The sequence below is a fragment of the Oncorhynchus tshawytscha genome, linkage group LG03 (genome assembly GCF_018296145.1).
Source record: "Oncorhynchus tshawytscha isolate Ot180627B linkage group LG03, Otsh_v2.0, whole genome shotgun sequence".
Taxonomy (NCBI): domain Eukaryota; kingdom Metazoa; phylum Chordata; class Actinopteri; order Salmoniformes; family Salmonidae; genus Oncorhynchus; species Oncorhynchus tshawytscha.
Window position 1 is genome coordinate 42,471,632 of NC_056431.1, and position 21,483 is coordinate 42,493,114.

At 40.2% G+C, this 21,483-nt stretch overlaps 1 protein-coding gene across 2 annotated transcripts in view; it reads left to right on the plus strand.

Annotated features, from left to right (window-relative positions):
• The window catches only part of LOC112236024 (TRAF family member-associated NF-kappa-B activator), a 26,536-nt gene extending 5,399 nt beyond the window's left edge, over positions 1-21,137 (plus strand). The window contains exons 1-8 of one of the 2 annotated variants that reach the window (XM_024404605.2): positions 968-1,014; positions 6,857-6,998; positions 7,220-7,331; positions 7,625-7,734; positions 9,183-9,256; positions 9,340-9,458; positions 10,061-10,467; positions 20,663-21,137. In XM_024404605.2, coding sequence (XP_024260373.1) covers positions 6,900-6,998; positions 7,220-7,331; positions 7,625-7,734; positions 9,183-9,256; positions 9,340-9,458; positions 10,061-10,467; positions 20,663-20,842 — 1,101 coding nt within the window. In that variant the 5' untranslated portion in view covers positions 968-1,014; positions 6,857-6,899 and the 3' untranslated portion in view covers positions 20,843-21,137. Of the gene's footprint in view, positions 1-967; positions 1,015-6,856; positions 6,999-7,219; positions 7,332-7,624; positions 7,735-9,182; positions 9,257-9,339; positions 9,459-10,060; positions 10,468-20,662 lie in introns of those variants that run through there. The other variant, XM_024404599.2, reaches the window with a different exon arrangement.
• The last annotated feature ends 346 nt before the right edge of the window (positions 21,138-21,483 follow it).

A 21,483-nucleotide genomic window follows, 5' to 3' on the forward strand; every position in this document is an offset into this window, starting at 1 on the left:
TAATTGGCCAAATCGGTGTCCAAAAATACCGATTTCCGATTGTTATGAAAATTTGAAATTGGCCCCAATTAATCGGCCATTCTGATTAATCGGTCAACCTCCATATATATACACTACCGTTCAAAAGTTTGGGGACACTTAGACATTTCCTTGTTTTGAAAGAAAAGCAAATTATTTTGTCCATTTAAAATGGCATCAAATTGATCAGAAGTACAGTGTAGACATTTCCTTGTTTTGAAAGTAAATCTAATTATTTTGTCCATTTAAAATAACATCAATTTGATCAGAAGTACAGTGTAGACATTGGTAAATTGTAAATTACTATTGTAGCTGGAAACTGCTGATTTTTTTTAATGGAAAATGTACAGTTGAATTCGGACGTTTACATACTTAGGTTGGATTCATTTAAACTAGTTTTTTAACCTCTCCACACATTTCTTGTTAAAACGTCTTTGGGCTGGGGGCAGTATTGAGTAGCTTGGATGAATAAGGTGCCCAGAGTAAACTGTCTGCTACTCAGGCCCAGTTGGTAATATATGCATAATATTAGTATATTTAGTATATTTGGATAGAAAACACTCTGAAGTTTGTTAAACCGTTTGAATGATGTCTGTGAGTATAACTGTGAAGTGGGGGCGATTGAGAGGGGAAGGAGTCGGAGGTCTGCCAGAGAGCCAGAAGCTGGTGACTTGCGTTCACGTGAGAGTTAGCTTGAGTTCCATTGCATTTCTGAAGACCAAGGAATTCTCTGGTTGGAACATTATTGAAGATTTATGTTAAAAACATCCTAAAGATTGATTCTGTACATCGATTAACATGTTTCTATGGACTGTAACAGAACTTTTTGACTTTTCGTCTGCTCCTAGTGATCGCTCGTCATGAATTTGGAATACTGGGCTAAACGCGCGAACAAAAAGGAGGTATTTGGACATAAATAATGGACATTATCGAACAAAAACATTTTATTGTGGAACTGGGATTCCTGGGAGTGCATTCTGATGAAGATCATCAAAGGTAAGTGAATATTTATAATGCTATTTCTGACTTCTGTTGACTACACAACATGGCGGATATCTGTTTGTGTTGTTTTGGTCTCTGAGCGCCGTACTCAGATTATAGCATGGTGTGCTTTTTCCGTAAAGTTTAAAAAGAAATCTGACACAGCGGTCGCATTAAGGAGAAGTGTATCTATAATTCCGTGCATAATAGTTGTATCTTTTATACATTTTTATTATGAGTATTTCTGTAAATTGATGTGGTTCTCTGTAAAATCACCGGATGTTTTGGAACTACTGAACATAACGCGCCAATATAAACTGAGATTTTTTTTATATAAATATGAACTTTATTGAACAAAACATACATGTACTGTGTAACATGAAGTCCTATGAGTGTCATCTGATGAAGATCATCAAAGTTAATGATTAATTTATCTCTTTCTGCTTTTTGTGACTCCTCTCTTTGGCTGGAAAAATGGCTGTGTGCCTAACATAATCGTTTGGTTTACTTTCGCTGTAAAGCCTTTTTGAAATCGGACATTGTGGTGGGATTGACAAGAAGTGTATCTTTAAAATGGTGTAAAATACTTGTATGTTTGAGGAGTTTTAATTATGGGATTTCTGTTGTTTTGAATTTGGTGCCCTGCACTTTCACTGGCTGTTGTCATATCGATCCCATTAGCGGGATCTCAGCCCAAAGAGGTTATTAACAAACTAAAGTTTTGGCAAGTCGCTAAGTAATTTTTCCAACAATTGTTTACAGACAGATTATTTCACTTATAATTCACTGTATCACAATTCCATTGGGTCAGAAGTTTACATGCACTAAGTTGACTGTGCCTTTAAACAGCTTGGAATATTCCAGAAAATTATGTCATGGCTTTGGAAGCTTCTGATAGGCTAATTGACATCATTTGAGTCAATTGGAGGTGTACCTGTAGATGTATTTCAAGGTCTACCTTCAAACTCAGTGCCTCTTGGCTTGACATCATGGGAAAATCAAAATAAATCAGCCAAGACATCAGAAAAAAAATTGTAGACCTCCACAAGTCTGGTTCATCCTTGGGAGCAATTTCCAAATGCCTGAAGGTACCATGTTCATCTGTACAAACAATAGTACGCAAGTATAAAAACCATGGGACCACACAGCCGTCATACCGCTCAGGAAGGAGACGCATTCTGTCTTCTAGAGATTAACGTACTTTGGTGCGAAAAGTGCAAATCAATCCCAGAACAACAGCAAAGGACCTTGTGAAGATGCTGGAGGAAACAGGTACAAATGTATCTATAGCCACAGTAAAACGACATAACCTGAAAGGCCGCTCAGCAAGGAAGAAGCCACTGCTCTAAAACCAGACTATGGTTTGGAGCTGCACATGGGGACAAAGATCATAGTTTTTGGAGAAATGTCCTCTGGTCTGATGAAACAAAAATGGAACTGTTTGGCCATAATGACCATCGTTATGTTTGGAGGAAAAAGGGGGAGGCTTGCAAGCCGAAGAACACCATCCCAACCGTGAAGCACGGGGTGGCAGCATCATGTTGTGGGGGTGCTTTGCTGCAGGAGGGACTGGTGCACTTCACAAAATAGATGGCATCATGAGGGTGGAAAATTATGTGGATATATTGAAGCAACATCTCAAGACATCAGTCAGGAAGATAAAGCTTGGTCGCAGATGGGTCTTCCAAATGGACAATGACCCCAAGCATGCTTCCAAAGTTGTGGCAAAATGGCTTAAGGACAACAAAGTCAAGGTATTGGAGTGGCCATCACAAAGCCCTGACCTTAATCCTATAGAACATTTGTGGGCAGAACTGAAAAAGTGTGTGTGATCAAGGAGGTCTACAAACCTGACTCCGTTACACCAGCTCTGTCAGGAGGAATTATTGTGGGAAGCTTGTGGAAGCATACCTGAAACGTTTGACCCAAGTTAAACAATTTAAACGCAATGCTACCAAATACTAATTGGGTGTAATGTAAACTTCTGACCCACTGGGAATGTGATGAAATAAATAAAAGCTGAAATAAATAATTCTCTCTACTATTATTCTGACATTTCACATTCTTAAAATAAAGTGGTGATCCTAACTGACCTTAGACAGCAAATTTTTACTAGGATTAAATGTCAGGAATTGTGAAACTGAGTTTAAATGTATTTGGCTAAGGTGTATGTAAACTTCCGACTTCATCTGTACATAGATGTTCAGAGGCCCATTATCGTCAACCATCACTCCTGTGTTCCAATGACGTGTTGTGTTAGCTAATCCAAGTTTATCATTTTAAAAGGCTAATTGATAATTAGAAAACCCCTTTGCAATTGTTAGCACAGCTGAAAACTGTTGTTCTGACTAAACTCTTTAAGGATCGGTCTCTTTTTTTTTCAATTTTCGTCTAAAATGAAATACCCAAATCTAACTGCCTGTAGCTCAGCCCCTGAAGCAAGGATATGCATTTTCTTGCTACCATTTGAAAGGAAACACTTTTTGAAGTTTGTGGAAATGTGAAAGGAGTGTAGGAGAATATAACGCATTAGATCTGGTAAAAAATGTTGGTACTTTTTTTGTACCATCTTTGAAATGCAAGAGAAAGGCCATAATGTTTTATTCCAGCCCAAATGCATTTGAGATATTTACCACTAGATGGCAGCAGTGTATGTGCAAAGTTTTTTCTGTTCCAATGAATCATTGCATTTCTGTTCAAAATGTTGTATCAAGACTGCCCAAATGTACCTAATTTGTTTATTAATAACTTTTCATGTTCAAAACAGTGCACTCTCAATAGCATGGTGTACTTTCACTGTAATAGTTACTGTAAATTGGACAGTGCAGTTAGATTAACAAGAATTTAAGCTTTTTGCCCATTTCAAATATGTCTGTCTTGGGAAATGTTCTTGTTACTTACAACCTCAGGCTAATGCGATTAGCATATGTTAGCTCAACCATCCCACAGGGGACTCACCAATCCTGAAACACCAGTCTCAACGTCAACAGGGAAAAGGCGACTCTGGGATGCTGGCCTTCTAGGCAGAGTTCCTCTATCCAGTGTCTGTTTTTTCCCTTCTTTATCTTTTATTTTTACTGGCCAGTCTGAGATGTTTTTTTCTTTGCAACTGCCTAGAAGGCCAGCATCCTGGAATCGCCTCTTCACTGTTGACGATGAGACTGGTGTTTTGTGGGTACTATTTAATGAAGCTGCCAGTTGAGGACTTGTGATGCGTCTGTTTCTCAAACTAGACACTCTAATGTACTTGTCCTCTTGCTCAGTTGTGCACCGGGGCCTCCCACTCCTCTTTCTATTCTGGTTCGAGCCAGTTTGCGCTGTTCTGTGACGGGAGTAGTACACAGCATTGTACGAGATCTTCAGTTTCTTGGAAATTTCTCGCATTGGAATAGCCATCATTTCTCCAAACAAGAATAGAGTGACAAGTTTCAGAAGTAAGTGTTTGATTCTGGCCATTTTGAGCCTGTAATCAAACCCAGAAATGCTGATGCTCCAGACACTCAACTAGACTAAAGAAGGCCAGTCTTATTGGTTCTTTAATCAGACCAACAGTTTTCAGCTGTGCTAACATAATTGCAAAAGGGTTTTCTAATGATCAATTAGCCTTTTAAAATGATAAACTTGGATTAGCTAACACAACGTGCCATTTGGAGCAGAGGAGTGATGGTTGCTGATAATGGGCCTCTGTACGCCTATGTAGATATTCCATAAAAATTCTGCCATTTCCAGCTACAATAGTAATTTACAACATTAACAATGTCTACACTGTATTTCTGATCAATTTTATGTTATTTTAATGTTCAAAAAATGTGCTTTTCTTTCAAAAACAAGGACATTTCTAGAGTGACTCCAAACTTTTGAACGGTAGTGTATATGATACATTTGGAAAGTATTCAGACCCCTTGACTTTTTCCACATTTTGTTACATTACAGCTTTATTCTACAATGGATTCAATTGTTTTTTTTTTCCCATCAATCTATACACAATATTTTTGCTAATTTATTACAAATAAAAAAACGATAACTTACCTAATTAAGGTTTTAGACCATTTGCTTTTAGAATCGAAATTGAGCTCCGGTGCATCCTGTTTCCATTGATCATCCTTGAAGTTTCTACAACTTCATTGGAGTCCACCTGTGGTAAATTCAATTGATTGGGCATGATTTGGAAAGGGACACACCTTTCTATATAAGTTCCCACAGTTGACAGTGCATGACGTCGAAGGAATTGTCCTTAGCGCTCCGAGACAGGTTTGTTGAGGCACAGATCTGGGGAAGGGTAATAAAAAATGACTTCCGCATTGAAGGTTCCCAAGAAGACAGTGGCCTCTATTATTATTATTATTATTATTATTATTATTATTATTATTATTATTATTGAATGAAAGAAGTTTGGAACCACCAAGACTCTTCCTAGAGCTGTTCCCATGGCCAAATTGTGCAATCGGGGGAGAAGGGCCTTGGTTAGGGATGTGACCAAGAACTCAATGGTCACTTTGTAGAGATCCTCTGGGGTGATTGGAGAACCTTCCAGAAGGACAACCATCTCTGCAGCACTCCGCCAAACAGGCCTTTATGGTGGAGTGTCCAGACGGAAGCCACTCCCCAGTAAAATGCACATGACAGTCTCCACCCAAGGACTCTCAGACTATGACCAACAAGATTCTTTGGTGTGATATAAGCAAGATTGAACTCTTTGGCCTGAATGCCAAGCGTCACGTCTGGAGGAAACCTGGCACCATCCCTACGGTGAAGCATGAGGGTTGCAGCAGTGGCAGGGACTGGGAGAGTAGTCAGAATCAAGGGAAAAATGAACAGAGCAAAGTACAGAGGTCCTTGATGAAAACCTGCTCCAGAATGCTCGGGACCTCAGACTGGTGTGAAGGTTCACCTTCATAGGCCTTGAAAAACTACCCTCAAATAGGCTACTGGTTTGGCAAGTGCCACTGGCTGCTGGTAAGCTTTCTTGACTTGGACATAGATTTTTGTCAACACATGGCTAACCTTTGTTTAACTCTTCCAATTATAATGTGTGGAAGTCAAAATAATGAAAATCTATTTATTTTAAAATGTTGATTACTTCTCCTTGCCATTATCATTCACCTGATGCTAAGATTTTTTTTTTTTACCCCTATCGTATGTTGGGGGACCCTGGGTCGCCGGTTTGCCTGGGAGGGGATCCCTAGGCAAGAAAAGGTTGAAGACCCCTGGTTTAGGTCATTGGCAATTGACTTTATTGTATTAGTATCTTAATGTATTGATCATGTCATAATGCAATTGTATTGATAGAGATACAGTAGGTTATTTGTTATTAGTCATTAGCTATTATAATAACAACATTGAGGTACGTTTACCCCAAATATTGTACATTTCATTATAATTTATGAAACCTATTATTTAGTACAGTTGTTGCAGCCATTGGTCATGTATGAAGCAAAGAATCATTGATTAGTAATGAATGATGCCATTCAATAATGTCAACTAATTTATTGGTTTAAAAAAATATATATAATATTCAATATTACATTAGTGTCAATAGTTGTCATCAATTTATTTAAGTGGTGTTCTTATTATCATACTAATGTACTAAAACATTTATTTCATTTGTAGATATTTTGGATGTTTGTTTTTGCTTTCTCATCAAGAGGCTATTTCTACACGGGGCACTTATGATCATCCTGAAATGTTTACCGTACGTTTCTAAAATTAGCAAGTCCAGGCGTAAAAGAGAAGTAAGCACTGGCCCCAGTTTCATGATTAGCGAGGAGGACTTCGTTTTTACAACAAATCATGTGATAATGTGCTTTAATGCTGCATTGTGCCCCTAAACATTTGGTTGTGTGATATGTTGCCACAGGGCCCATGACTGCCGTGTCAGTAATGATCGTGGAGCGCACGGCATGGAGAGGAATATTGGAGACCAGCTCAACAAGGCATTTGAAGCTTACCGCCAGGCCTCTATCGAGCGAGACAGCGCCAAAAGGGAACTACAGAAGACGGTATTATACCTAAATCATTGCGATAGAAATCAAACTCTTCTAATTTACCTATGAGACTTCAACCCCATCCAGTGCGATGTGGCGTAGGCTTCTATACAGTGCTTTGATATAATTAAGTGCTGTAGCATGGTAATTACAGTCATTTACAATAGAGGCTACAAAAGGCTACCTACCTAGTAAGTGATGACATTTGATATGTAATGGAAGGTTAACTTTTGCAGAATGAATATTATCAACGGCACACTCAGAAACTTCAGAAACAGATAGAAGACCAGCAGCAGTTGATTTCAAAACTCAAAGTTCAGTTGATAGCAGCAACTAAGCAACCTTCAGGTAAATGACAATCATAATTGTTTTCTTAAAACTATTGTTTGCATGATTGCATATTCTGACATTCTATACCATACCGTTGAACTATAGTGAAAGAAACAGTTCAACTGTAGTCTATATTGGGCATGTGCATGCATTCTGTTACATTTTCGGTTCCCCTGGAGATAAATTGTGCTGTGAGAAATATTATTGCTGTTTCAGGACATTGTACACTTCCCATCTCAAATGAGACTTCCCGTGTTGACTGTGGTTGGGCTGCTACATTATATATTTTTTGTATCTTATTTGATTGTTAGGAGAGGTGAAAGGTGAGGCTGTTCCTAGAAAACAGGAAGAGGAAAACCTGTCTCCTTCCAACCATCGCTTTGACAACCCAAGCAGCTCCTTCCGGAAGATTCATTACTTGGTAACCATGTTTAACACAATTAGTAATACAATCCACATTAGAGGATAATTAGATATTGTTTATTTATGTTTACAAATATGATGCAGACAGGCAAAATGCAAGGATGTGATAGGGTCAGAGTGCGATTTATATTGTGACATTTGGGGTGTCACCATTTTTTTCACGGGATCTACTATGTGTGAAAGAATAAGTAAATATAGAAAAGACATGTCATTTAACAGTAAAAAAGAATGTATTCCCTTTTAATTGTCATGAACACAACCAGTCATGATATTTTCATCTTATTGTCAAACAAATCACTTCAAAAAGTAGGCTACTTGCACATGTTTATCCACTCCAAAATAATTCCAGCATCCAAACAGTGCACTGTGCCATTTGATGAATGAAAAGGGACGTCTGTTACAAAACAACAAAAAGTGTAATGACATTTGTCGTTTGGTCTACACTCTTGTAGCCTGAATAAATTGAATCGTCTTGCTGACAGAAGGGCCTTTTTTGTAGAAAGAAAAGGGACACCTGAAAAGGGACTGAGATGCGGGAGTTTCCCGGGAGGTGCAGCCACATGGGGGGGGGGGTGTTTAATTTGAAATAAGCTTTTATTTTAATATTTGCCACTGTAGCAGTAAAAATAGCATTTTAAATAAATAGGATAATGGTTAAATGAGCATTATTTAGAGACCACCCCCCCAAAAAATGTTTTGACTTTGTTGCGTTTAGGGGCTGCATGTCTCATTCAGGGATTCACGCTCTGGATAGGGTGCGAACATGGCATCCCCGGTTGCTGCCTCATAATTATTTTATTTTTGTTTTCTCTCAAATGAGCTCAATATCCTATCTTTTTTTTAATGAGAGCACACATATAGCCACACACACAAACATACGTTGTTCACAAATTGTATATTGCTTGTAGATATTCTGTTTCTGCAGGGCCTGAGAGCAGTAGCAGAGCTCATGCCAATGCACAATACAACAGCTCCACTTCCTGTGACATAGGTCATCTTTCATCTTGTTGCTTCACTCTAGTAAAGGTCGCAAGTTCACATTTTTAGCCGGATAACAAATTCACTGAACCTGTTTGACTAATGCAAAAGCATTACTTTTCCCCCTTAATCAAAAAACAAACAAACATGTGTTTTGGAGAAAATATTAATTTGTAACATAACATTCTAACATAATCAAAACTCATTATCATGTATAATTTTAAAATAATGGATACACACATACAGTCTTTCATCAACAGGTGGCGCTAGAGGATAACATCACCAAACCTCAGGGTCTGAGGCGTTATAAGCCACCAGCTTTATTGTTGAAATAATTCCCTAATCGATCACAAGGCAGCAACCATTTTAGTAGATTCAATAACAATAATTAATAGATCATTTTCAGTTTGAATGGTGGATATTCTCTTGCCATGTAAGTCCTCAATGCCATGTGTGTCTGTTTTTCAGAAAGGGAACATGGAAACTGCAATGATTGTGTCACCTTCACCACACACAGCACCTGTAAACAACAGTTTTGAGAAGTATGTGCCTTAGTCACCGGTATCTTTACTTCATTTTTGTCTGAAAAGCAGTTTTCTTACTTACGTATTTATTTGTCTCTCAGAAAAGATGTTTTTGAGGCGTTTCAAGCTCTTCAGGGGAAATTCCAGCAGATACAGACATTAACCCGGAGACAAAAAGATCACCTGAAAAAAATCTCCAAAGGAAATTACATGGCAAATGGTAATATTAGTCCGCACAATAGTCATTTTAGATTGTAGAAATTGCTTATTATTCCAGCACTGTTGAAAGGCACCCATTGCCTGAACTCCTGCCCAGCTTGACTCTAATTTAATTACAATAGAGAAAATATGTTGACTTACAATTGCTTTGGATATGTCATAACACTGTATTAGTAATTATATATTGTAGCTTTAGCTTGATTCCTGTACACAATTAGATAGCAACACATTAAGCTGAACCGTACATTAATGCCTATTGACCCATGGCCCGCCCACCCACCTACCTGTGTAGAAATAGAATAAGCAGATAAACATGTTTCATTATTCCACAGACACATGCTGTGATGTAGCACTGGTTAGTTGAATGAAAAACAATTTGGAATTAAATAAAAAAACGGCTCCTATTATACTTATTGTGTGAAATTAGAAGATTAAATTAAACAGGGAAAAGGTTCTCGACGTTATTCATTATTACCTGATTATTCATCATTACTTGAACTAATCGCTACTCAATAGCGTAAGTTAATATCTCAATGTTGCAAGTGACTGTCGATTATGTTACAATAACAGTATGATAAAAGCCTTGTGTTTGCCATTCGACAGAGCAGCAGTTCTCCATGCCCATTCAGTGTACAGACGTGACTGCGGAGCAGGCGGAGAGGCCCTTCCCCTCAGCCTTAAGGCCAGTGGTCATCCTCCAGCACCCGCCCACGTCCCTGGCATCCCGTGGTGCCAGCCAAGAGGACAGAGACCTAGTGGACTCCCTCACCAGACTCAGCGTCAAGTTCCCCCCCTCCACAGACAGTGAATACGAGTTCCTGAACAGCGCTCCAGAGAAACACTTTGACCCGTCTATGCCAAGGCAATGGGCAGCAGTCAGCAGTATCCCTGCCATCATAGAGGAATCGTCTATGGCGCTGGCCATCCCATTCCTGTATCCTACGTCTCCCTCTCACCCCACCTCCCCCTCCACCTCACTGTCACACGAGAGTGTGCGTGGACCCCTGCAGGTGAGATTTGTGGGAAATGCTCTTTCCTTTATTTGCAGCAGGTAAATGTAGGAAATTCACAACACCTGATTTGTTCTGGAAAATGAATGGGAGACAGAGGGAGCATATATATAAGTAGTGAAAGACAACCTAACACATCGATGAAAGTTGTTGATCACAATAAAAGGCCAATTTTTCTCTGATTACAGAGTTGAGAGCGCCAAACTTATTGATGCACCCATCCTGTTAGCGGGATCATTATCGTCAACATCCGCTGAATTGCAGAGCGCCAAGTTCAAATTAAATTACTAAAAATATGGAATTTTCATGAAATCACAAGTGCAATATAGCAAAACACAGTTTAGCTTGTTGTTAATCCACCTGGCGTGTCAGATTTCAAAAAAGCTTTTCCACGAAAGCATACCAAGCGTTTATGTAAGGACATCTCTCTCAGTAGACAAAACATTACAAACAGCTAGCAGCCAAGTAGGTTGGTCCCGAAAAGCAATAAAATGAATCGCTTACCTTTGATGATCTTCAGATGTTTGCACTCACGAGACTCCCAGTTACACAATAAATGTTCCTTTTGTTCCATAAAGATTATTTTTATATCCAAAATACCTCTATTTGGTTGGCGCGTCATGTTCAGAAATCCACAGGCTCGAGCGGTTACGACATCGCAGATGAAAATTCCCTATTAGTATCCGTAAAGTTCGTAGAAACATGTCAAAGTTTTTTATAATCAATCCTCAGGTTTTTGCAATATATAATCGATAATATTTCAACCGGGACTGTAGCTTCTTCAATAGGAGAGAGAGAGAAATGTCTGCTCCAAGCTGTTGCGCATGCAAAACGCTGCTGGCACCCAGCCATACAATGACGCGATGTGATCGTTCTTGCTCATTTTTCAAAATAAAAGCCTGAAACTGTCTAAAGACTGTTCACACCATGGGGAAACAATAGGAAAAGGAATCTGGATGATATCCCTTTAAATGGAGCGAAGGCAGGCAATGGAACAGAGAGCTTTCAGGAAAAACAGCACTTCCGGGTTGGACTTTCCTCAGGTTTTCTGTCTGTTATACTCACAGACAATATTATTATTTTATTTTTTTAACTCTGTTTATTAGTTTTACACACACACACACAGACAAGACAAAGCAATATAAATAATATACTCAACTAGAAAAAAAATACAAATAAAAATACAAATAAAAAAATAGCTTTAAAGATACCATACTTTAGACAAGTTAAACACACCAGGCAGAAGGCTACAGAGGTTAAAGGGCAATCTATAGTACAGGGACAGAGCAAACACCTCACCATTGTTCCTGTAAACAGTCAAGGGATAAGGGTGGAGAAATGCTACCACTCACAGAGAGTCATGGCCACAGACCGAGCATCCACTGGATCAAAAAAAAAGTTTACAATGCTTTAAAATTTTTAAAAAATAAAATAGAATGATTATTCATGTAGGCGTGAACAAAATGTAAAAATAACTGGGAAAAACAAGCTCACACTTCAGTCTCTGCCCGGGCAAGATGAACAAGGCATCTGCGGATCACAATCAATAAGCACATGGACCTTAATGCCCCCCCCAGCAAAAACACAGAGAGAAGCTCCTCCAACCCTTAAGTCACAGACTTATTTTAGTATTAATTGGAATGCCATCAGAGGATGGACTGTTTAAAGTAAGACCGGAATGGAGCCCAAGCCTCATCAAACAGCTTGGGGTTCCCACGTGAATTGAATTGAATTTTTTCTAGTTTCAGAGAGCACAACACATCCCTCACCCAATATTTATAAGATGGGGGAGCTGCCATCTTCCAGTTCTGTAGTATTAGCCGTCTAGCTAAAAGAGTTGTATAAGCAACAGTGTCCGACTGGTTCTTGATAGGGGGGTACCCATGGGCAGTACTCCAAAAAGGGCTGTAAGGGGAGACGGATCTATAACAGTGTCATATACATCAGAGAAACATTTTAAATATTAATTCCCAGAAACCTGACAGTTTATGACAGCCCCAAAACATATGCAACAGTGTGGCTGGTTCCACTTTACAGTGCCTTGCGAAAGTATTCGGCCCCTTTGAACTTTGCGACCTTTTGCCACATTTCAGGCTTCAAACATAAATATATAAAACTGTATTTTTTTGTGAAGAATCAACAACAAGTGGGACACAATCATGAAGTGGAACGACATTTATTTGATATTTCAAACTTTTTTAACAAATCAAAAACTGAAAAATTGGGCGTGCAAGATTATTCAGCCCCTTTACTTTCAGTGCAGCAAACTCTCTCCAGAAGTTCAGTGAGGATCTCTGAATGATCCAATGTTGACCTAAATGACTAATGATGATAAATACAATCCACCTGTGTGTAATCAAGTCTCCGTATAAATGCACCTGCACTGTGATAGTCTCAGAGGTCCGTTAAAAGCGCAGAGAGCATCATGAAGAACAAGGAACACACCAGGCAGGTCCGAGATACTGTTGTGAAGAAGTTTAAAGCCGGATTTGGATACAAAAAGATTTCCCAAGCTTTAAACATCCCAAGGAGCACTGTGCAAGCGATAATATTGGAATGGAAGGAGTATCCGACCACTGCAAATCTACCAAGACCTGGCCGTCCCTCTAAACTTTCAGCTCATACAAGGAGAAGACTGATCAGAGATGCAGCCAAGAGGCCCATGATCACTCTGGATGAACTGCAGAGATCTACAGCTGAGGTGGGAGACTCTGTCCATAGGACAACAATCAGTCGTATATTGCACAAATCTGGCCTTTATGGAAGAGTGGCAAGAAGAAAGCCATTTCTTAAAGATATCCATAAAAAGTGTTGTTTAAAGTTTGCCACAAGCCACCTGGGAGACACACCAAACATGTGGAAGAAGGTGCTCTGGTCAGATGAAACCAAAATTGAACTTTTTGGCAACAATGCAAAATTTTATGTTTGGCGTAAAAGCAACACAGCTCATCACCCTGAACACACCATCCCCACTGTCAAACATGGTGGTGGCAGCATCATGGTTTGGGCCTGCTTTTCTTCAGCAGGGACAGGGAAGATGGCTAAAATTGATGGGAAGATGGATGGAGCCAAATACAGGACCATTCTGGAAGAAAACCTGATGGAGTCTGCAAAAGACCTGAGACTGGGATGGAGATTTGTCTTCCAACAAGACAATGATCCAAAACATAAAGCAAAATCTACAATGGAATGGTTCAAAAATAAACATATCCAGGTGTTAGAATGGCCAAGTCAAAGTCCAGACCTGAATCCAATCGAGAATCTGTGGAAAGAACTGAAAACTGCTGTTCACAAATGCTCTCCATCCAACCTCACTGAGCTCAAGCTGTTTTGCAAGGAGGAATGGGAAAAAATGTCAGTCTCTCGATGTGCAAAACTGATAGAGACATACCCCAAGCGACTTACAGCTGTAATCGCAGCAAAAGGTGGCGCTACAAAGTATTAACTTAAGGGGGCTGAATAATTTTGCACGCCCAATATTTCAATTTTTGATTTGTTAAAAAAGTTTGAAATATCCAATAAATGTCGTTCCACTTCATGATTGTGTCCCACTTGTTGTTGATTCTTCACAAAAAATACAGTTTATATCTTTATGTTTGAAGCCTGAAATGTGGCAAAAGGTCGCAAAGTTCAAGGGGGCCGAATACTTTCGCAAGGCACTGTACATCTGACACAGGTAGGATCAAAATCAGAGAATATTCTTCCAAGTTTGGCCCCCGACCAGTGGATACGGTGAACCACCTTGAATTGAATGAGGCTGTGTCTAGTGCTAAAAGAGGACGAGTGCACCCTGTGCAGCACAGATTCCCAGGCGTCTTCCCCAAGTTCCTCCCCCAAATCCTTTTCCCATCGAGTCTTTAAAGGCACCAAAGAAGTCATGAATGATTGCATATACATCTGAAATTGCGCCTCTAGGAAGCTTGTTCAGCTCCAAGATGTTCTCCATAGCTGTATTCGCAGGCCTATTGGGAAATCCAGGTGTGTTAGCTCTGACAAAGTTTATAGTCTGGAGATAGCGGAAAAAGTGGGATTGGGGGCAATTGAACTTTTCCTGCAGCTGAGAAAAAGAGGCAAATGTATCATCAAAGAATAATTGGGCTAGCGAGGAGAGGCCTAGTGAGTGCCAAATGCCAAAAGCCCCATCATTCAAAGATGGAGGAAATAAAATGTTCTGATTGATTGGGCCTGATAGAGAAAAGCCTCGGAGGCTAAAGGCTAAACGGAACTTATTCCAAATTTTAAGAGACTGCTTTACAATTGGGTTGACACACCTTTTGCCTAGGGACACTGGGAGAGACGAACACAGCACAGAGGAAAGTGCTGCAGGTTTACACGATTCAGACTCCATCTGGACCCAGAGTGGTCTAGGGCCAGTAGGATCAGTCTGCAGCCAGTACAGAACGGCTCTGAAATTCGCAGCCCAGTAGTATGTCTGAAAATTTGGTAGAGCTAAACCCCCCAATGACCTAGGCTTCTGTAAATGTTTTCTACCAATCCGTGGTACCTTGCCATCCCAAATAAAATGCATGAATGTTTGATCCAGTGAAATAAAAAAAGATTTTGGAATAAAAATGGGTAAACATTGAAATAAATATAAAAATTTGGGCAACACATTCATTTTAATGACATTAATCCTTCTGATAAGAGAAAGGGGTAGCGATTTCCAAAAAGTAAAAGATTGTTTCAATCTGTCTGCTAGAGCAACAAAGTTTTCCTGAAACAAATTTGAATATTTCCTTGTCACTTTTACTCCCAAGTAAGTGAATTGATCCCGGACAATCCTAAACTGAGAACTTGTAAAAGAGCACTTTAAAGCAGCCTTGTTTACCGGAAAAAGCTCACTCTTACCTAGATTCAGCTTGTACCCTGAGATTGATCCAAACTTTTTAAGAACAGATAGGGCACGTGGCAATGAGGTATCGGGGTTGGAGATAAACAAAAGGAGGTCGTCAGCATATAGCGAGACTTTCTGCTCCCAGCCCGTCCTGATTATGCCTTGAATGGCATCATTAGAGCGTAGTGCAATGGCGAGAGGTTCGATTGCCAAAGCAAACAACAAGGGGGAGAGTGGGCAACCCTGTCTGGATCCGCGGTGCAAGGGAAAATAGTCAGAGGACAAGTTATTAGTCCATACCGAAGCCATGGGGGAAAAATAAAGAATCTTTATCCACGCAATGAATTTGGGGCCAAAGCCAAATCTATAAAGGGCAGCTGTTAGGTAATCCCACTAAACGCGGTCAAACGCTTTTTCGGCATCAAGTGAGACCACCACCTCCGGGTCCTCCGACGCTGGGGAGTACAGTATATTCATAAGGCGAATAATATTGAAAAATAATGCCTATTTCTCACAAAGCCAGTCTGGTCAGAGTGTATTACTTGGTGCAGCAAGCCTTCCATACGGATGGCTAAAAGCTTAGCTAGGATTTTGTAATCACAGTTTAAAAGCGAGATTGGGCGATAGGATCCACATTCCAGGGGGTCTTTGTTTTTCTTTAGTACTAATGAAATTGAAGCCTGATAAAGACTAGGCGGTAGCTTTGAAGTATTAAGGCACTCTGCAAATAGTCGAGACAAGAATGGGCAAAGCAGACCAGAAAACGTCCTGTAAAATTTGGTTGGAAAACCGTCCGGACCCGGTGATTTACCACTTTTCATTGCAGACACTGCTGTTGCAATCTCCTCAAGCGTAAATTCTTCTTCTAGATAGTCATGGGAGTCTGTATTAATTGAAGGCATATTCAAGCCATTAAAGAAGGAGTCAATCAGCAAAGGATCTTGAGGGGATTCAGAGGTGTATAGCGCAGAGTAATTGATCTCTTTATGGATAACTGTGGTGGCACCAGACGGGGTCGTTATTTGTGGGATTAAACGTGAGGCCTCAGATTTACGGATCTGATGCGCAAGGAGTTTACTGGCCTTGTCGCCTTGTTCATAGACTTTGTATCGAGCTCGCAAGAGTAACTGTTCATCTTGCCTGGTAGAAAGCTCATCAAATTCAGATTGGAGTAGTTGGCGCTCTTTATGCAGATCAGAGGAAGGATCCGTAGCATACTTCTCATCCAATGTGGCTATGGACTCGCTCAGGTCCCGAAGTCGCTGGGAGCGAACTCTGTTTTGGTTGGCTGTATAAGAAATAATTTGGCCACGTAGGTATGCTTTGAGAGACTCCCATATGGTAGAGCAGGACATACCTGGTGTTGAATTAGTTTCTCGGAATAAGGTGATTTCAGAAGAAATTAAATTGACAAACTCCTTATCTGAGAGTAAAATGGGGTTGAGACGCCATTGATAACACATAGGAGGTCGCTGGGGAAACTCTAGTTCAAGCACTAATGGTGAATGGTCAGAGATAACAATACTCTCATAAGTACACTGCCGAAGGTTAGGCAGAAGTTTTTTGTCCAAAAAGAAGTAATCAATCCGGGAGTATGTTTGATGAACATGAGAATAAAAGGAATACTGTCTATCTGTAGGATGTAGGAAATGCCATGCCTCAAACATAGCATATTTCTGAAGAAAGGATTGAATAAGTAGGGCACATTTAGATGGGCCTGTATTTGTTTGTGAGGACTTGTCAAGAACTGGGGACATTTTACAGTTGAAATCCCCCCCTAAAATCAACAAATGAGAATCTAAATTGGGAATAGCAGACAGAAAGGAAGAAATGAAAATTGTGTCATCCCAATTGGGAGCATAAACACTATCCAAAACAAGAGAGGTAGAAAACAGTTCACCGGTTACTATGATGTATCGTCCCTTAGGATCAGCAATAACCTCAGAAGCTACAAAGGGAGTAGCTTTATCAACCAGAATAGCAGCACCTCTTGATTTACTATGAAAGTTCGAGTGGAACATTTGACCAACCCAGTCCTTACGCATCCTAAAATGCTCACCAGTCCTCAAGTGAGTCTCTTGTAGAAATGCAATATTTGCATTCAAACCCTTTAAGTGTGTCAACACCCTCTTACGCTTCACCGGGTTGTTAACCCCTTTGGTGTTCCAAGAAATGTACTTGATTGCATTATTTCGGCCCCTCTGGGCATTCCCGTTATTCAACCCTGTCATTAGAGCATAGAATGGAAAAGCAATGAGCGCCCAAAACCCCCAGAATAACTTGTCTCAGAGTAATAATGTACAGTGGTAAACGTTTGGAAAAAGTACAGGAAAAAAAACAGAAAAAAAAACTAAAAAGACAGAATGACAACATTAGAACTGAACAATTCAACCTGCCCCCCCTACCCCCATCCCAGACAATACCTCCCCAAACGAGGTACAAACCTAAATAGAACATGTTCTCTTCGCACAGTATGTCTGTGAGAGTGCGGTCTTAAACCTAAACCCACAGTCCCGCTCTTTAAAGTCGCGTTTTGTTAGTGGATCAAGCAGCAAAAAGAAAGATTTGTACGTTTTTTTTTTTTCAAATAAAAAAAAGGCGAATCCTTGTGCAAACGGAATGACAAAAGCACCACTTGTAGATGTATATAATTGTATTCCCAATCTCATAACAGGCATTGAGAGAGAAAATAAATCAAATGTATAAAGGCTCTCAGCCAAAAATCTAATTTGAAGTAAAGGAAATCGTAGTAAGACAATCAAAAATAATAGTAATTATAATAGTAGTCTAGTTGACGCTGAGACGGCTTACAACCAATACTAAAAAACTAAGTGTGCGCAACGTTGAACGTTTGCTGGGCATAAATGACGCTCAAAACTTTTAAAATTAAAGTGAGGCCCCAAAAACCGTGTAGCCTCGGGAGACATTTACTGTTTACTGGGTCAATGCAAACGGATGCAGTAAACAAATAACCAAACATATTTTGAGTCACTGAGACAATGTGTAAACAAACTAAATAGGTGAGCGAGATAAGGCACGCAAACTAGATGATCAAAACATTAGGTCACATCAAATAAGCCTGAATAGTTTCGCCAACTATACAAGACTAGCCTGTTATATCTAAACATAATTTTACCACAGGTGGGTTACTTACTATCCACAGTTCGCAAGCAACAGTTGCTGAATTGTGAGCATATTCAAGACTTCTTGATGTGACGTTGAATGTGAGCCATAGCCTCATCCGGAGATTCAATTGTGTAGTCTTTACCCTCATGAGATATCCATAAACGGGCCGGGAATCGCAGTCCATACTTCACACTTGGATGGTCCCGAAGTACTCGTTTGGCCTGTCCGAAAGCTGCGCGCTGCCTGGAAACAGTGGGAGAGTAGTCCTGGTAGATGGAGAAGCTCTGTCCTTGAAAGCTCAGAGTGGTATTGCGGGCTCGTCGGAGGATCTCCATCTTCTCATGAAAAAGGTGCACTCGAAGAATTAAGTCACGGGGGCCTGTCCCCATCCCGGGGCTTTGGCCGCAGCGACCGGTGGGCGCGATCAATCAGGGGCTTTTCATCTAAGGCAAGAACATCCTTCAGCAGCCCTGAAACGAAATCCGTGGCGCGATGCATTTCCGCGGACTCTGGGACCGATACAAGTCTCAGATTATTGCGGCGAGAGAATCCCTCTAAACTCACACAGCTCTCCTTCACCTTTTTCAAATCCACAGCTAGGCGTTTAACTTCAGCCTCCAGGGATGTAAGTTAAATCGGAGACATTAGTAGCGGAGGTCTCCAGTGCTGCAATCGTTGTAGTGTGTGACGCAGTTGTTGTTTTGAGTAATGTGATTGCTGGCACAGTCTCGTTCCGCAGGATGGTTAAATCTGCTTTTAAAGTATCAGAAACCTCCTGTATTCTGGCCTCAATCGTAGCAACCACCTGTGTTTTCATTTCAACTATCTCAGAGCGTAGTAGTTTGATGGCCTTGAGAATGTTCATTTCAGCGCCGCCGGGCCAAGCCGCGCCCCCGGGTAAAGTGTGCGTCCCCGGGCCCTCAGACTCAGGAGAGGGCGGTGATGAGAGCGGGTCTTGTAGGCCGGGTTTTCTCAAAGTCAGGCTTTTGGCCTTATGTTTGGTCGACATGCTGACATTCGGAAGCAAAGTAGTCTTGGTTTTTACGGAAAGGGATCACCAAATTAATATTTGAAAATAAATACGGTTCTGCTGCAGAATTCACATAAACTTTAAGAATACCACGAGAGCAAACGGAAAACACGTCAGTCGCACATGGCGTCCCCTACCATTCCTCACAGACAATATTTTGACCGTTTTGGAAACTTTAGCGTGTTTTCTATCATAATCTGACAATTATATGCATATTCTAGATTCTAGGCCTGAGAAATAGGCAGTTTCATTTGGGTATGTTTTTCATCCAAACATCAAAATACTGCCCCCTACACTCAAGAGGTTAAAACTAACATGGAAATGCCATTTAATTGGTTAGATTCAGTAGATGTATACCTGCTAAAACAGAGGTGAATTGAGATATGATAGGCCTATGTGTACGACATTGCTTGTTGCATATTTATTACAATGTGTCTACCTTACTATTTGTCATTGACATAAAATAAGCAATTTGAGAAGTAACAAATGATCATAAAACACACCAATTGTTTTGGATGATAATGCTTTTTTCCCCCCCATGCAGTAGTGTAGTTGGTTATATAAGTCCATGTTGATGTCAGAACCAAGGTAACATATATTTTATGACTACCATTATCAGTGCAACTGCACCCCTGTGAGGTTGTGTATGCACAATTATATCTATTGATTTATTACATATTTTGATAATACACAGCAATTGGCCTCCCAGATTTCTTTGCTCATCTGAGTCCCATATTGCTGGATGTGTACCTAAAATTGATCTTTAGCTGTCATGCATTCTTTGTTGGGTATTGCTTAACCAAGCTTTTGGTTAAAAATCACACGGAAGAAATGCACCTTTGTTCGGACGTGTATCTGGGTTGTGATTAACACCTACACCGATGGTTGAACATGTAATTGTTTGGATTTCTCTGTTTCTAACTTAACAAACGTTGCCTCGGGCATTAACAATGCCAGGAACAAGTAACTACTCAACCCTACTGTAGCAAATGCACAGCATTACAATAGTACGTGTAGTGGGGCAGGAACTATAGATGTTGAGAAAGCGGGTTCAAGTGGGACACTGCTTTGCTTGTATTCCCCGGAGCAACAGATCTTTCCTCAGTGGAGACCCAAGCACATGGCCAACTGTAAGTGGGTGAGTGTAAGCAATGCAAAGTGTATGAATAATGGAGTATAAGTGGTGTGTTTGTCCCTCCGTGTAGCCTCTGTGGAGCCCTGAGCTTTGTGATGCAGTAGCAGCACAGGCCGTGAGTGCGAAGCCACAACAACAGATCAACAGCAGCCCTGATATCTGTGCCTACTGCAACGCGGAAGTTCCCCAAGACCATATGAAAAGCCACCTTTTCACTCATTGCCAGAGGGAGAGTGAAGCCAGCAATTGACACTAGCAGACAGTGGCTGCCCAATGAAACACCTCTAGGCTTAATTCATGGTTTATTCATGTCTTTGTTGCTACGCCATGAATTACACGCGCTGGGCTGGATGTCACATGACACTGGCGTTGGCAACGGGACTAGAATCCACTCTTGATCATATATTTAATTTGTAAGAGTTGAATGGTACATTTTACAGTCGTCGTCTTAAGATATTACTTTGAAATTGTACATCTCTAGACCTATGAAATGATATTGTACAGTATGTAGGTTTAAGTATAATAAAGCAATAATTTAATCTTGATTTTTCACTTGTATTATTTTGTTTGTCTTTATAAAACACAGGGACTTGGCATGGTGCAAGTATGTTGACATACAGTATCTACATGTAGGCCTACTGTACACGTCTCCCCCAAAGCAGTAAGAATTTGATACTGTATGTATTTTCAGGGAAACATTCAACTTTAATTCGCCATGTGGATCTGGAAATGTGTGTCGTGAAAATGATTGTACTGAACAATATTTTTTGTAGTCATGATTATATATATATATATTACTGAACAAAACGTAACAATTTCAAAGATTTTACTGAGTTACAGTTCATATAAGGAAATCAGTCAATTTAAATAAATTCATTAGGCCCCTAATCT